This window comes from Hippocampus zosterae, chromosome 2 (genome assembly GCF_025434085.1).
Source record: "Hippocampus zosterae strain Florida chromosome 2, ASM2543408v3, whole genome shotgun sequence".
Taxonomy (NCBI): domain Eukaryota; kingdom Metazoa; phylum Chordata; class Actinopteri; order Syngnathiformes; family Syngnathidae; genus Hippocampus; species Hippocampus zosterae.
In genome coordinates this window covers 40,117,201-40,133,032 of record NC_067452.1, presented here as the reverse complement: position 1 = coordinate 40,133,032, position 15,832 = coordinate 40,117,201, and the positions used below count along the sequence as shown (strand labels likewise).

At 46.0% G+C, this 15,832-nt stretch overlaps 1 protein-coding gene and 1 long non-coding RNA gene across 2 annotated transcripts in view; one reads left to right on the top strand and one right to left on the bottom strand.

Annotated features, from left to right (window-relative positions):
* The window catches only part of LOC127596167 (uncharacterized), a 28,740-nt gene extending 20,476 nt beyond the window's left edge, over window positions 1-8,264 (top strand). Inside the window, exon 2 of the long non-coding RNA XR_007961412.1 lies at window positions 8,163-8,264. This is a non-coding gene — a long non-coding RNA (uncharacterized LOC127596167). The remainder of the gene's footprint in view (window positions 1-8,162) is intronic.
* Window positions 50-15,710, bottom strand: smc5 (structural maintenance of chromosomes 5). Its single transcript, XM_052058337.1, has 25 exons — window positions 15,629-15,710; window positions 14,973-15,157; window positions 13,551-13,692; window positions 13,350-13,402; window positions 12,485-12,647; window positions 12,250-12,384; window positions 11,964-12,104; window positions 10,358-10,519; window positions 9,929-10,000; window positions 9,525-9,780; window positions 9,298-9,452; window positions 9,089-9,202; window positions 8,532-8,626; window positions 7,427-7,559; window positions 7,173-7,346; window positions 5,753-5,922; window positions 5,466-5,589; window positions 5,162-5,284; window positions 4,952-5,077; window positions 4,756-4,851; window positions 3,708-3,812; window positions 3,272-3,391; window positions 1,568-1,747; window positions 1,360-1,455; window positions 50-1,268 (listed from the first exon to the last, which is right to left on the bottom strand). Exons 2-25 carry the CDS (start codon window positions 15,122-15,124, stop codon window positions 1,131-1,133), a joined length of 3,225 nt encoding a protein of 1,074 aa, XP_051914297.1. The 5' UTR covers window positions 15,125-15,157; window positions 15,629-15,710; the 3' UTR covers window positions 50-1,130.
* Between the last annotated feature and the right edge of the window lie 122 nt (window positions 15,711-15,832).

Here is a 15,832-nt window from a genome sequence, read left to right as displayed (position 1 = left end):
GTAAAGCGTCAACGTACCCTACTGATTCAGTACATCATTTGATATGGACTTGTTTGAAAAACCTGGTTTTATTGACAATTGGCCTACAACGGGATAGGCAACTTAAATGCTGGAGGAGGCCACATTTACAACTCATCATCGGGGGGCGGCACATTGGATGACAAAAAAAAGCCATTTAATATATGGACGGAGCACGTGCATACGTACCCTTAACATGTTTGATTTTTTTGGTTCTATTTTGTCCAACGCATGTGTACGAACATTTTTTAAATCCACTTTCCAAACTCAACAACAGTACAAAAGGACTGTCTTGGGTATAAATTCAAGGAAGACGCGAAACGGCTGGACAAGAACCCACTTAGTCAAATGTTTTCACCAGATTCAACTCACTCAGAATGTTCATCTCGATGGCGTTCGATATTTGTCCGCCTCCGGCTTTCTAGAATGCCGCGAGGAGCCCCAGCGGAAGCGCGACTACAACTCGACTGCCATCTAGTGGTGGCTGCTGATTTTTTTTTTTTTTTGCGGGGGAACTCGAGTGAATGATTATGTGCATTAAAAGAAGAATTCGTTGGACTTGTAAACAAAACAACAAACAACCCATCCCCCATATGGTGTGGAAAGTGGACCATGATCATCAGAAGCCGGCAAAAGAGAGCGTGAGACTGAAGTGTCACATAAAAAAAAGAAATCAAAATGGAAGAAAACCGCTCCTTGTTAGCGGACAGTCATTTGTGCAAAAAGAAGAGAAACGTTCAACAGTGGTGCGTTCAAAAGAGGTCAAATGGAGTTCACCCGTAAAGATTGTGCATTTTAGATTTATCCTGGAATTTCACCCGGAAATGTCTTGCACTTTTTTGCCAATCTCAGCTCGAGCTCCCCCCCCCACCCCCTCCGTAGCATGTCGGCCCGCTTCCAACCAACAGCTCGCTCAAAGCAAACAGTCCACTTTCCACTCCCTCGACTAGCTTTTAGCGCCCCCTGTAGGGCGTACGCCAAACGGGAGCTGAAGTCTCGCTAACGATGCCTCGGATGAACGGAGTAGCCGTCCTCCAGGCCACAGTGGGGGGGGGGGGGGGGGGGGGGGCGTGTCATCGGGTCGCATCGTGGCGGAGTACGCGAGGTCTCGATCAAGCCTGAGCTTTCTTCTTCCGCCGACCGCGGCGAAGGAACGCCCCGTCGTCCCACTCGCTGGAGCTGAGCATGAGAGGGCCGTTGTGAATGCAAAGGATGGTCATCTCATCGACATAGTTGAGGTTCTTCAGCAGCTGCGGGCCGACACGACAAAAGCTCAACTTTTCGGGGGGGGGGGGAAAAAAAGGCCGAATCAAACGTGAACCCGCGGCTCCCGACGCTCACTTTGGGCGTGATGAAGAAGTACTGCGACGTTCTCTCTTTGCGGGCGGTGCGGACCAGAATGTCAAAGGCTCTCCTCTCGTTGACGGGATCCATGCCCTGGACAGGAGACCAAAATACTGACGACGGCTACTTTTAGGGGAAATCGTTTATCATCGGAATCCTTGTACCTGAAGTGTAGCGTGAGGGTGAGTGTCGTGCAGGTTGTTACCTGGTTGATCTCATCCACCACTCTGAATGGACAGCGGTTGAGTTCCTGCAGGGCCATGAGGTACAACATGGTGGAGACGCTGCGCTCTCCTCCGCTCTGATGGAATTGCGTCAGCTCATGCAGCTGACTGCTCTCGTGGAACTTGACCCGAATGACGATGCCGTACTTGTCGTATTCCCCCTGCGGCGGACCGGCAGCACCAATCAAACGCGCAAAGAGAGAGACAGTGCGAGTACAGAATGGATGTGAAAAAGCATAATATATATATTCATTCATTCATTCATCTTCCGAGCCGCTTGATCCTCACTAGGGTCGCGGGGGGTGCTGGAGCCTATCCCAGCTGTCTTCGGGCAGTAGGCGGGGGACACCCTGAATCCAATCGCAGCCAGCCAATCGCAGGGCACACAGAAACGAACAACCATGCACACTCACACTCACACCTAGGGACAATTTAGAGTGTTCAATCAGCCTGCCACGCATGTTTTTGGAATGTGGGAGGAAACCGGAGCACCCGGAGAAAACCCACGCAGGCCCGGGGAGAACATGCAAACTCCACACAGGGAGGCCGGAGCTGGAATCGAACCCGGTACCTCTGCACTGTGAAGCTGCTGTGCTAACCACTGGACTACCGGATACCAGATAGCATTATATATATATATATATATAAATAAAAGCGCTGTCAGTTTAGCGTGTTTTTTATTGGCATTAATTTAAATGAATTTTAATGGGATTAAACGGCCAGCAGTTTTGAATACAGCGGCACATAAAGAACACTGGTGTCCGGGGTCTCGTTATTCTCCAACAAACAGAAAAAGACTGCTGTGTTCAAAGCCAACTTGAGAAAAACGAAGTATGCAACCATGGTTTAAATCCACTATAGGCTGAGTACTAGTTGACCTTAGATGTGCACTTTAGAATGTTATATTGCTCTGTTTTGATTTCATTAAAAAAAGCTGTTAAAGCAGCTGTTGTGTGACAAAATATTTTTTTTCACGGTTGTTGATGGACAGTAATATTGCTGCTCCAAGTGAAAAAGTTCATGTAAAATTGAAAATTGAAATTGTTATTTCAGTCAATATTTGCATTTGGCACATAGAAAACTCATTCGTGAATCCAAATTGAAAATGGGGGGAAAATAGGACAAAAAAATGTAAAAGGAAATTCAGAAACGATAAAAAATGTGAGTAATCACGATTAATTATTTAGTTCATTTGAGTTAATTATGACAGTTGCATTTTTAATTAGATTAAATATTTTAATCGTTTGACAGAGACGGCCAAACAACTTGCAGTCCACTTGATGGCCATCAGCTGCTTTTGTTGAGCAGCACTCAGTTAAAGGGAACAAAAAAAATGACTCAAGAGCGATTTTCCTTTTCCTAACCCAATGTCACAAAACCATAAATCGATCCTTGAAATTTTTTTTCCCCCATAAATTCCCGTCACTACACGAGAGTAGCATATTAAAAACAAGATGGTGGAAGCCCTGGAAACAGCGGCAGGAAGCTCGGGGGGCAGGTGGCTGAAAATATTGGGGGTTTTAAAAAAAAATGGTTGATCGAATCGAATCGAGCCCTCGTGAACCGAATTGAATCCATTTTGGAAACCAGAATCTCGAGAAAAACGTTTCCATGGAGACATTCACCGCATATGAAAAGCACAGCGATGGAGTTCAAGACGACGAGATGACGAGCAGACGTGTTACCTCGTTGTCAAAGTGCAAATCCACTTCTCCGGCGCACTTCATGGCACGGAAGAAATCGCTGAACTTCTCGTTAATTTGCTCCACCAACTGTTTCAGGGGGTTGAGCCACTTTTCTTTCGCCTGCGCAAAACACCCACACGCACACCCACACACGCACACCCACAAACGGGATATTTGAGGATTGCAACAAAAGAAGATTACGACAGATTTTTTTTTCTCCAAGAGTTAGGGGTTTAAAAAAAAGGGTCTGAATACGGCTAGCACTGAATGAGCTAACTAAGGAAATAAAACATTTTCGCTTTAATCTGGAGCATGAAATCATAAAAACTCCTTTTTACTCAATTCACAAAAACGAAGGGACGTCCGCTTTCTCCGTCTGAACTCTTCCAAGTGAAGTTCAGGGTGCATTTCACCCAGAAAGTAGCGGCTGGTGTACCTGTGACATCCTCTGTTTGAAAGCAGTCAAGGCGGCGTTCTTCTCCATCAGCTCTTGCTCCAACTCTTTGATTTCCTGCTCCCGCTTGCTGCACTCCTCCACAACCTTGGACACAACGGCAAACAAGGTGGGACGCAACAAATGCTGCTGTCAAAGAACCCGCTTCTCAATTTCAATCTAATATTGGCCTTTCACTCTTTTCCTTTCTTATACAATAACACCGAGCTCTGCCACAAATTGACGTAATTGACGCACCACTACAAAAAAAAACTGCTTACGTGAATAACTGAAACCAGTGAAGCTTCATGAAGCACTTGTAATAGTTTTTGACTCCTCTAGATGGCACCCTCGGTGACTTGAATACATTTCCATTGCACTAACCTTTATATTCAAACCATGAGCACCATCTAGAGGACTCAAGAAACACTACAAGCGCTTCATGAAGCTTCGTTTTCCCATCATTAGTTTAAAGCCTAAAACTACTTTCATAGAATTTCAAACTCATCTTACACCAAGTTCCTTCAAGAGAAATGTCGCACAGATTATTATTATTATTATTATTATTAGACAGATTATTATTATTAGATTAGATTTAGTCACTCCCCGACGTACAAACCGTGTCTCTTAGTTGAGCTAACATCAATGCAAACTATTTTCCGATTAAGACAAGCCTTTGGTCCTGGTGCCTGCCCATCCATAACTTTCCAAAAATGTGTGAGTAAGAGAGCCATTGTCAATTTTGTCCCCCCCCCCCTCCAATTCAACACACTCTGTTTCATTGACATAATCCCACCTCCACTCCAGAGTTTCTCCACCCTTGAACTTGCTAGCTAGGCTAAGGTATGATTCGCCATTTCCTGGCCGTGAGTGTCAAGATAATATAAGATAAGAAAACCTTTATTCGTCTCGCAATGGAGAAATTCCCGATTCACAGCAGCAAAGTTATGAAAGGAAGAAGTAGAACAACAAAATATAGGTGCTGCTGGAAAGGCAGCCACTCACGCGGCGCCATTTTGAAGTCCAAAATAACAAAGTGTCCTCCCCTCACCTTTTTACTGACTCCCAGAAAGCACTCGGCTCTGGATCGCTCTTCATTCAACATGGCGTCCAACTCGTCCAGCGTGTCGGGCAGTTTACTGAAAGCCTGCATTCACACCAAAAAAAAAAAAAGGACCGTATGGCAACCGCACTCGCATGCCCATCGGATCACGCGACGCGCATGAGGTGGACAGAGAGAGGCTGACACAATGGAGGTGTTCGGGTAACGCCTCGTCGGGCTGCATCCTGCAGACTTCCTTGGCTTTCTTCATGATCTCTTTGCACCGTTGTTTCATCTGGACCGCACTCTCTTCCAGCTGGCTGCACTTTTGCTACAACAAGCGCACGCGCGTCAGCAAGGCGGAGCTGGATGATGGTGGGCGGCTAAGCTAATGGGGGCGGGGTCAAATATTTACATTCACGCTTTTGAGTCCATTGGCGCCTTCTCGACAAATGTTCTCCAGCTCGGTCCTCTCGGCCGACAGCCCCACCATCTCCAAAGCCAGGTACACCTTCTCCATGGTCAGCTTGGCTCGCACCTAAGGGTGGGCGGACACACGAGAGACCCCGGAGGTCAAAACGACAGGTTGTATAAAAAATGAACACCCAGACCAAAATTCAGCGAGTTGACAGGGTCAAAGGTCAAGCACACCAGGTGCCAACTTTAGAAGAAGAAGAGGAAGTTGTTGCGAGGCCATTGGCAGTTCTTTTCAGCCTTACCTTCATTTGTGTCACTAATGCAGTGACCACGGATGTCTTCTGGGAATTGACAGCGATTATTTTCTTTTTTGTCTCCGCCTCGATCTTCTTCAGGTCAAGCGCACTTTGCTCCAGCTGCCTCAGTCTAGAACACACGGAAGTCGTTCCACGTGAACGCCGCGACAACGGGTCTTTGGAGCGAAGCGCTCGATAAGCCGCACCCGCTAAATTAGGTGATTAATGGGTTCAAACTTGAGGTCGCTTGTGCTTAAAAAAAAAAAAAAAGGCACTAGTCGGCGTGATCTTACCTGTCCTCTTTGGTGCTGATTTTCTGCTCCAGCTGTCTCTTTTTGCCCTTTATTTCCAAGAGGGTCTTCCTCTCTGTCAACAGTTCATTATCACGGCGATCCAGCGCGGCCGCTTCACTTTGTAACGTGTTCATCTGCCCATCAATGTCTCGTAACCTCGACTGGCAAATCTGCGTGAAGGGAAGCGAATGGATTTCAGTGTATTTCGAGTTTTTTGATTTGCTGTGTGTGTGGCGGCCCGGTAGTCCAGTGGTTAGCACGTCGGCTTCACAGTGCAGAGGTACCGGGTTCGATTCCAGCTCCGGCATCCCTGTGTGGAGTTTGCATGTTCTCCCCGGGCCTGCGTGGGTTTTCTCCGGGTGCTCCGGTTTCCTCCCACATTCCAAAAACATGCGTGGCAGGCTTATTGAACACTCTAAATTGTCCCTAGGTGTGAGTGTGAGTGTGAATGGTTGTTCGTTTCTGTGTGCCCTGCGATTGGCTGGCAACCGATTCAGGGTGTCCCCCGCCTACTGCCCGAAGACAGCTGGGATAGGCTCCGGCACCCACCGCGACCCTTGTGAGGATCAAGCGGCTCGGAAGATGAATGAATGAATGATTTGCTGTGTGTGGTCCCTTTAAGGGTGAGAGAGAGAGAGAGAGAGAGCTTGCGCTCACGCTTCAGACTAGCAAATGGGGTATTACTCTATTTTTGAAAAAAAAAATACAAACATATATATATATATATATATATATACACAACATATACTTAAATACAAATACATACAAGTACTCTATGTTTTTTTAAACGGTTCTAGCTTGGTAAAAAAAAACAACAGAGTAAAATAATACTAATAATAATAATTTTTAAGTTCTAAAAATGTTGGCGCTGCTTGAATTCTACTTCATTACCTCGAAAAAATTGGCGTGCCTCCGCTGCAGGATATTAGACATGTCTCGCAACATGGATAAAGTTCAAAGTTCATGCATCAGTGCAGCGGTTTTCTTGCAAAAAAAATGGTTATTTCGCAATCAAAGTGTTTTCTTTGTGTTGTTTAGTAGGAAAGCATTGTTTAGATATTTGGAGTATCAGAAATACAAAACAACAACAAAAATAGCACCAAAGGGAAAGATGAATGAAATGCATCCTTACGCCAAAAGCTTTAAGATTAAGATTAAGAAAACCTTTATTTCCCTCAAACATTTTCTTGGAAACGAGTATTTTCAAGTTCAACTTTTGTTTACTAAAGAATGGTAAAAAAATGGAATTTTTTCCCGATAAAAGAAGTGTGCCAAAGCTTTTCTTTTGGTGGGTTTCCATGGCTACAAAACTCAATTTTCTGGAGGCCTTCAAAAATTCATCAAACGATCAAAAAATGGCAAGGCGGCGAACTCTCCCAATTCGGCATTGAATGCTTTCCACGCGGCGAGCGGCGCTCACCTTCATCTGCTGCTCCAGCTGCCGCTTCTGATCGGCGTCCACCGTGATGCTGAGGTATTTGGGCGGATACACCGTCGTGTTTTTGGTGGAGGTCACGTTGGAGTAGACCGACTTCTTTACCGTGTACTTCTGGTCGCTTGTGTACAGCACCTTGATGTAGGGCTCCTCGATCACCTGCCAAACAAATTCACTCCTCATTCACGGACCTTATGGAACGGCAAATGGAGTTTTTTAAAGTTGCGTGAGGTCCATACCGTCTTGATCATGGCTTCCGTCTGCTCGTTGCCGATGGGGATCTCGTGCACTTTATACTGATGGCACAGGTAACTCATCACCTCATCGGGGGCGTCGAAGGTTTCGCGCAGATAGGTGAAGAACCCAAAACGCCTGCAATGACAAACAAAGGAAGAGGGTGGGGGGTGGGGGGGGGGGGGGGTAAATCACCAATATGTAAAAAAAAAAAATGACCCACAAAGCAGGGGTGTCCAAACTTTTTGCCAAGGGGGCCAGATTTTATGTGGTAAAATGTCGGGGGGCCGACCTTGGCTGACATTCTTTACATTGAACAACAATATTGTTCAACAAATTTTAGTAAGCCAGTCTGTTTCACATTTCCATTTTTATTTGAATTTCAACAATCTTAAGAATTTCTTTTGCTTCATTTGAAACAGGAATTTGAAATAGGACATATCAGTCAATATAAACACGGAGTGATGTCTTGTTAACTCGTGAGTGATGCCCTCTAGTGTCTAAATGCTATTACTCATTTAGTGAATGCTATTACTCATTTAGCCACTAGAGGGAAGCAGTACTCTATGAAACATCACTCACCAGTCGACGAGACCTCAGTCAATGCAACACGTGTTCCATTGCGCCTAACCTGCGGGCCAGACGGCACTGATTTTATGACAGGGGCCGAGGGCCGGATGAAATTCCACCGCGGGACGGATTTGGCCCGCGGGCCGGACTTTGGACATGCCTGCGCTAAAGCATGGGGTGCCCATTACGTCCATCCTGATCTACCGGTAGATCTGAAAGGCATTGTGGGTAGATCAGGTCGACCATACGCCCTGACAGTTTTTTTTTTTTAAATAACAATCTTTATTTAAGAAGTCAATTACAAATCACAGAAAATCCCTCCTGACAATTATTATTATTTTTGGGGGATCGTCCTGACAATGACATTCGAACTTTCTCTGCCACACGCATCACTGCGCATGCGCATTCAACTCCGCTAATTACTGCACTAAAAAAATACCCAACACGAGTGTCTCCATTATTTAAATATTTACGTCTCTGCCAGGTGCAACACTTTCTTACTGTATTTTTTTTTTTTTTTTTTTTACATTTTACGCTCACCTCAGGGACTCAATGTGCCTCGACGGAGTCGCCCTTGAGCACGACTCCTTTGGAGCGATAATGGCGTTGACTCTCAGGTTCATGTTGTCACGCACCTGAGGACAGAAACATTCACACCAGCTCCGTCATCTGGGGGGGCTCCAATTTGATTCGGATTGTATTTGCGTGGACGGCCCGGTAGTCCAGTGGTTAGCACGTGGGCTTCACAGTGCGGATGTACCGGGTTCGATTCCAGCTCCGGCCTCCCTGTGTGGAGTTTGCATGTTCTCCCCGGGCCCGTGTGGGTTTTCTCCGGGTGCTCCGGTTTCCTCCCACATTCCAAAGACATGCGTGGCAGGCTGATTGAACACTCTAAATTGTCCCTAGGTGTGAGTGTGAGTGCGAATGGTTGTTCGTTTCTGTGTGCCCTGCGATTGGCTGGCAACCGATTCGGGGTGTCAACCGCCTACTGCCCGAAGCACCCCCCGCGACCCTAGTGAGGATCAAGCGGCTTGGAAGATGAATGAATGAATGAATGTATTTGCGCCGGGCTGCAATAATCCACAAAGCGTCCTCACCTGTGTCAAGAAGTTTTCCATGTCGTCTTTCCTCTGGAAGACAAAGGCCCTTAAGTCATTGAAGGAAATGTGGTTCTCCATGTACTTGGCAAAGCGATGATCTTTCATGTTGATCTGAGGAAAGGAAAATCAACAACGTGGCTGCCAAAAGGGAGAAGCTCGTTCGCAAACGCACCCCCTGCGGCGACTATTTGACCAGTCCGACTCACCACGAGCATCAGGGGCTCGCAGACATTCCCGGCGAAGAGGTGTCGGTTCTGCCTGAGCCACTGCACAGCCGTGTGCGTGTCCCTGTGGCGCCCGCGCAGCTTCTCCTCTTTTACCGTCATCATGTTGTTCATGTCGCTGAGCTTTTTGTCCAACACTGTCAAAATCGGCACAAAAATCAAAACCATTAGCCGCTCTGGACATCATCCGGACATCCCGGATTACTTGCTTCTCAACTCCGCAGACAGGTTGTCCTTCTCGGGGCGCAGGCTGCTTTTCTCCTCTTCCACTTTGCCCCTCTCCAGCTGGATGCGCCTCAACTCGCCGTTGACTTCGGCGATCCTGGGCGCCACGTCGGGTTGGTTGTCGACTTCGGCCAGGGCGACTTTCAAGTCCTCGATGATCAATTGGACGTTTTGGACGCGCTTCCTGCGATCTTCTTCTTCCGTCTGCTTCATTTTGAACAACTGTTTTATGTCTTCGATCTGCGGACAGGGAGCGGTCATTTGGAACCGTTTAAAAAAACTCATGACGTGTTTGTGAATGACTTCGAAAAGGTTTGGGAGACTTTCGGGTGAAATTTTGCGAGATGCGAGACACCACCTGGACGGAGGTGTGCAATTTGCCACTCACCTCTTTGTGAATACCGTCCAGCTGATCTTGCTTTTGTTTGCATTTCAAGGAAGCTTCTTTGATGGCAGCATTCTGAAAATGAAGTTCTTATCATTCACTACAAAAAAAAAAAAACAGTGATCAGCCTGCACATTTCAACCGGGATGCCACCAGATGTGGTTCGCTCTTTCACGGTTTCAGTTTAGTGGCAGCGGGAAGTTCCAACACACTTAAAAGTTGCAAATGGTCACGTCTGAGTCATCATAAAGTGACGTCGGATCTGACGGGCGGGCTGCGCATCTCAGCCAGCATCAGAGGATAACGGAATAAAAGAATCTATGTGTTGGATTACATGCTAACAAGAGTATAACGTCCCCCAAAAAAATACATGGCTGGAGATCCAGCTTGATGGAGATAATTCTGCTTGGTGTGAAATCCAAAATGGGTCACCTTTGCCTTCATTTGTGCCTCGCTGGGCTTCAGCTGCTCTTCAATGGCCCGGAGCTTGCTCAACATGGGCGCTTGGGACTGCTTGAGAGCGGAGAGCTGCCTTTTTGCTTCGTCTCGGTCCTTCTTCACACCCTCGAGCTCCTTGCGGGTGGTTTCGTACTCCTACAGGCAGAGGGAACAAGTGGCTCAAAGGTGCTCTCGGCTCACCATCGCCACCGCTGTTGGAAAAAAAATTCTGTGAATGTTCAAAGCTGTAAACTGTCCACTGGAATCAGTGGTTCTCCAGCTTTAAAACTTATGGGAAGAGGTAACCCAACATTCACAAACTGCCCCACTGTGGTGTGGTGTCCCACAGGGTTCAATTCTGGGACCGCTGACGTTTTCATTTTATCTGTTCCCTTATGGTTTCACATCTTGAGGAAACGTGGTATTTCCTTCCGCTGCTATGCGGATGACTCTCAAATCAATGTCCCGCCGAGCAAAAAAGACGCTTTCTCATTCAGGCCACTTTTATCCTGTCTAGAGGAAATCCAGACCTGGACTGAATTTCTTGAATTTCAATGAAAGGAAAAAGGAAGTGACGGTTTTTGGTCTCACTGCCCCCCTACTTATTTTAAGCAGACAGTCTCAAATTTGGGTCTTAAACTGGACATTGATTTTAAATTGGACCGGGCGCTGTTGTCAAATCCAGGTTCTTTCGTCTTAGGCAGCTAGCTAAAGTCAAGCCTCTCCTTTCTCAAGAGGACTTTGAAATAGTCGCCTCTTGACTGGTAATCGTAGGAGGGAACACATCACTCCTTCTACGGCATCCCTTCACTGGCTCCCTATCGAGTTCATTTTAAGATCCTGTTTGTTTCCCAATCTGGAAATGGCCTGGCCCCACCTGACCTCTCGAATCTCCTCCGTACCCGACCGATGCCTCAGGTCTGCTGACCAGACACTACTCGTGAGAACTAAGCTCAGCAGGGATGGGGCGAGGCTTTTCCTGTTACTGATTGACTGTTGTATTGCTTGTTGTATGAATTATTTTTGCTCCACATCCAACACATCCAACCCTCATCTATGGTCACGAGCTATGGGTCGTGACCGAAAGAACGAGATCCCGGTTACAAGCGGCCGAAATGAGTTTTCTCCACAGGGTGTCCGGGCTCTCCCTTAGAGATAAGGTGAGAAGCTCGGTCATCCGGGAGAGGCTCAGAGTCGAGCCGCTTCTCCTCCATATCGAGAGGAGCCAGATGAGGTGGCTTGGGCATCTGATTCGGATGCCTCCTGAGCGCCTCCCCGGTGAGGTGTTCCGGTCATGCCCCACCGGGAGGAGACCCCGAGGAAGACCCAGGACACGCTGGAGAGACTATGTCACCCAGCTGGCCTGGGAACGACTCGGGATCCCCCGGGGAGAGCTGGACGAAGTAGCTAGGGAGAGGGAAGTCTGGGCTTCCCTGCTAAAGCTGTTGCCCCCGCGACCCGGCCCCGGATAAGCGGTAGATGATGGATGGTTGGATGGATCCAACAGTTTGTATAGAGAGGTGGTTATATTTAATTGTGCTCTAGAAATACACTTGAGTTGAGTTGAGGAAATTGTCCAGATTTTTGCAAGCCTCCTCACCACCCAGGGTGTCTTCTTCTCGAGCAACTCAATCACATCCAGATGTCTCTGCTTCTCATAATAGCGATTCTCATCAAGTTTGTTTCTCTCGTATCTCTGCTTGGATTTCTCAAGGTAGCTGGTTCTCTCCTTGATGGCATTCTGGAAGAAAAGGTACCAATGGAAAAACGTGATCCTTCCTGTGACAGAATAACAAAAAACGAGTCCATTCGGGATCATTTGTTCTCATCTATTCTCATGGGACTGTAGGGCTGAGCAAAACCAAGGCTCCGTTGTACGGATTTACCTCCATTTCTCTCTCTTTGGTGCGAAAGCTTTTGAGCTCGCAGTGATACTGGTACAGCTGCGGGGGACCGACGGATTTCTCAGTCGCCTCCAGCAATTCGATTTTGGACATTTTGGCAAACTGCCCCACTTTTTCCTGGATCGGAGAAACCATAGGCGTTAATCTAAAAAGACTGACCCAAATGACGGCGGCCTGATGACTATTTGAGCCCAGAAGAGTCCAGACCGGAACGTACCTGAGGCAGGAACTGGCAAAGGTTGTTGACTTGAATTTGCAGAGCCTTGACTTCCTCCTCAACTGTTTTCTGGTTACAAGTTTTTCCATTCAGCCTCCAGACCGACTGGTTGTTCTCCACGTGGATCTCCCGATTAATTATGATATTTCCACCCCTCTTAAAACTGAAAAGAATTTGAGTTTGGCATTAGGAAGTCTCTCGTCTGGAGATTTTATCGTGATAGCAATTTTTAAATGAAGCTGATAAAATGCAAACAGTAAACCAAAACAACTGTGGAATTTTAAGGGTTGGTACTGGAAATAATTTCAACACCCATGGCCTTAAATGTAACAATTCTAGTCAGAATGCAGATGAATAATATTAATCGTTTCAGGTCGGGTTTTACCGTTCTTTGCCAAATCAATCATCTAATTTGCCACATAAAATTTCAGATAACTAACTAACTAATATTACAAGCATAACGTATAGACAATGTGAGTGACAATCTGAGGTGTTCAATCCATGTATCATTTGTACAATTTTTCAAAACTAAATGGGAAGTTTAAAAAAAATCTCCGCTGTTTTCCAATTTCATGCAAAATCGAAAATGGCAGAGGCAGGTGGGACTATTGGACGCTCGATTCACAAGAGAGGAGCAACGTGTGCTGGCTCAATCACGGACGCCTTTCTAATCACGACGGAATGTTTTTTTGTTTCGTTTTATGTCCAGTAAGGGAGCAGCAGTCACGTTAAAATGGGTGGGGGGGTCAAACAGGGAAACTAACTTCCATCAACAGGTATTAGGAATTTTCTCTCACGGGGTTTGTATAAAATGTAACTCAGCTCTATAATACAGTGTATCCACTTCCCCCTTCAGGCAACTTACAGTTCAATTTCAACAAATCCTCGGTCACATCCTTTTTTCACGTAGCCCCCGATCTAGGAGACAAAATTGATTTTGTGATGATGTCCACACCGTTATGAGAAAAAAAAAGATCAACAAGGAACGTGCAGTGTTTCTTTATGTGGATGATTGTCATGATTTGTTCATTTCGATTGGTTCAATTCCCCGCCTGTGACTTTTGACCTTGTCGTCTCGATCCAGGACAGCCGTTTTGCCTGCCAGGCTGAGACAGATGGCGCACACAATGCTGGACTTGCCGGTTCCATTCGCTCCGATAACCATGTTCAGGTTTGGACCGGGACGAACCACGGTGTGGTCGTATGTTCTGTAAGAAAGAGAAAAATATGCGGTGGGGGTGTAAAGTAGTGACATAAGCACAATAAACTGCAAAAGAGTTACGCAATACAATACAATACATCTTGATTTATAGAGCGCGTTCACAACAGCGGTAGCTGTAACAAAGCGCTTTACAAGAAAGTAAATAATAAGCGCAACACACAACATAAAAACACGGACAGCCGTGCAATCTTAACCCCTTTTCCCTCACACGCTTTGTTGTTTGAAGCAGTATTAGATGAAACAGGAGAGTATCAAAGTTTCCTTTCAGCAGTGGATCAAAGAAGTCATGTTCAAAATGTGCACATGTCATTACTACATTATAATAATTATTATTATTATACATTTGAGTGTTATTGCTTTACATTTACATTTTCACTCATCACACTTTTTACATCAAATTTGAGCAGTTTTTTCGGCGGAGACATCAGCACCACATTTCTGAAGTTCCAGCCCTGAGTTTCCCGTTTGGAGTTAGGAGTGGGTTTGGGGTTAATATGATCCTCGTACTTGGGTGGAATTTTATTCCACACCACAACAGTTTTTTTTGGGGGGGGGATGTTGCGTAAAACGGTTTTCTATTGTTCTGTTCGAAATTGATATTCTATTGCGTGAAACGTCAGTCAATGGCGCCTGGGTAATGGCGCCCCCTTGTGGAGTCGCCCCCTGGACAGGGGTGTCAAACTCCCCCATTCTGTTGCGGGCTACATCGTAATTTTGCTTGTCACATATACTCGATGCATTCATTATTTATTATTGGTTCAATGCAAGATTTTTTTTTCGAACCAATCAAAGCTATGACGATTTCTGGTGTCAAGGCAATACTGCACGTATAATATCCGAAAACTACATTTGATATTCAAGTACAGCAAATGTCACATACGTTCAGACTTTACGAAAGTAAAATTGTACAGAGTGAGTTTTCTACCAAAGTCGATATCTGTCAAGATACGTGTACTTTTATTCAAGTACCATATTTAGGTACGTTACATATTGTCGAGACTCACGATTTTTATAAAGGATGTTTTGCACTGTGCTCAATTCCATTGTAAATAGATTGTCCCCCCAAAAAAGAACAATATAACAAAGAAAAGAAAGAAAATCTGACGGGATACTGAGTGGAAAGTGGGAATTACTTAGCCAGTTGATAGAAGGCTAACTGGGTAATAACTCAACGCGTCGCGGTATTTGTTGCTCCCTTGAGGCAGTTGAGACATCCAAGCCATGTTGGCTTGAGTCGGAGCGTACAATTTATGACGAGTAACTTACAGGAAGTTTTTCATGGTGATGCGAAGTACGGCACCCTCAACATAAGCACAGCCAGCCTCGTTGGCTTCACTCGGCTTGTTGCCCGTGGGGACGCTAGCCGGTGAGCTTCGGTCGGAAAGGCTGTCTCGAATTCTTTTCCGGGGAATCGCCATAAATGCGAGGAAAACAAGACAAGCCGCCACCACCACTCGACAATTGTCTAACCGAGAACCTCCGCTGACATTTTGCAGCGAAGCGCGTCTTTTCTTCTTCGCTTGATGTTTATAGGCGCTTTGCAAGTAACGTTTAGGTGACATCACTGCCCCCTATGGGTGTGGAGTGCGAACCAACCAACAATTTCGTCGTGAAAGGAGAACGTTTTATTCCTAAAATGGTGTATTTATTGGACACATGTCCACAGTTTGAGCATTAACACTGCACATAAATATAGGAAAATACAAAACGGTGCTTAAATAGTGATGTATTTGTTACATATAAAGAAGAAGAAACAAGAAATGAAAACACCCCAGATGAGCTTGTGCATTTATTGCGGCTTCACTCGGCTTGTTGCCCGTGGGGACGCTAGCCGGTGAGCTTCGCTCGGCAAGGCTGTCTCGAATTCTTTTCCGGGGAATCGCCATAAATGCGAGGAAAACAAGACAAGCCGCCGCCACCACTCGACAATTGTCTAACCGAGAACCTCCGCTGACATTTTGCAGCGAAGCGCGTATTTTCTTCTTCGCTTGATGTTTATAGGCGCTTTGCGCGTAACGTTTAGGTGACATCACTGCCACCTATGGGTGTGGAGTGCGAAGCAACAATTTCGTCGTGAAAGGAGAACGTTTTATTCCTAAAATGGTGTATTTATTGGACACATGTCC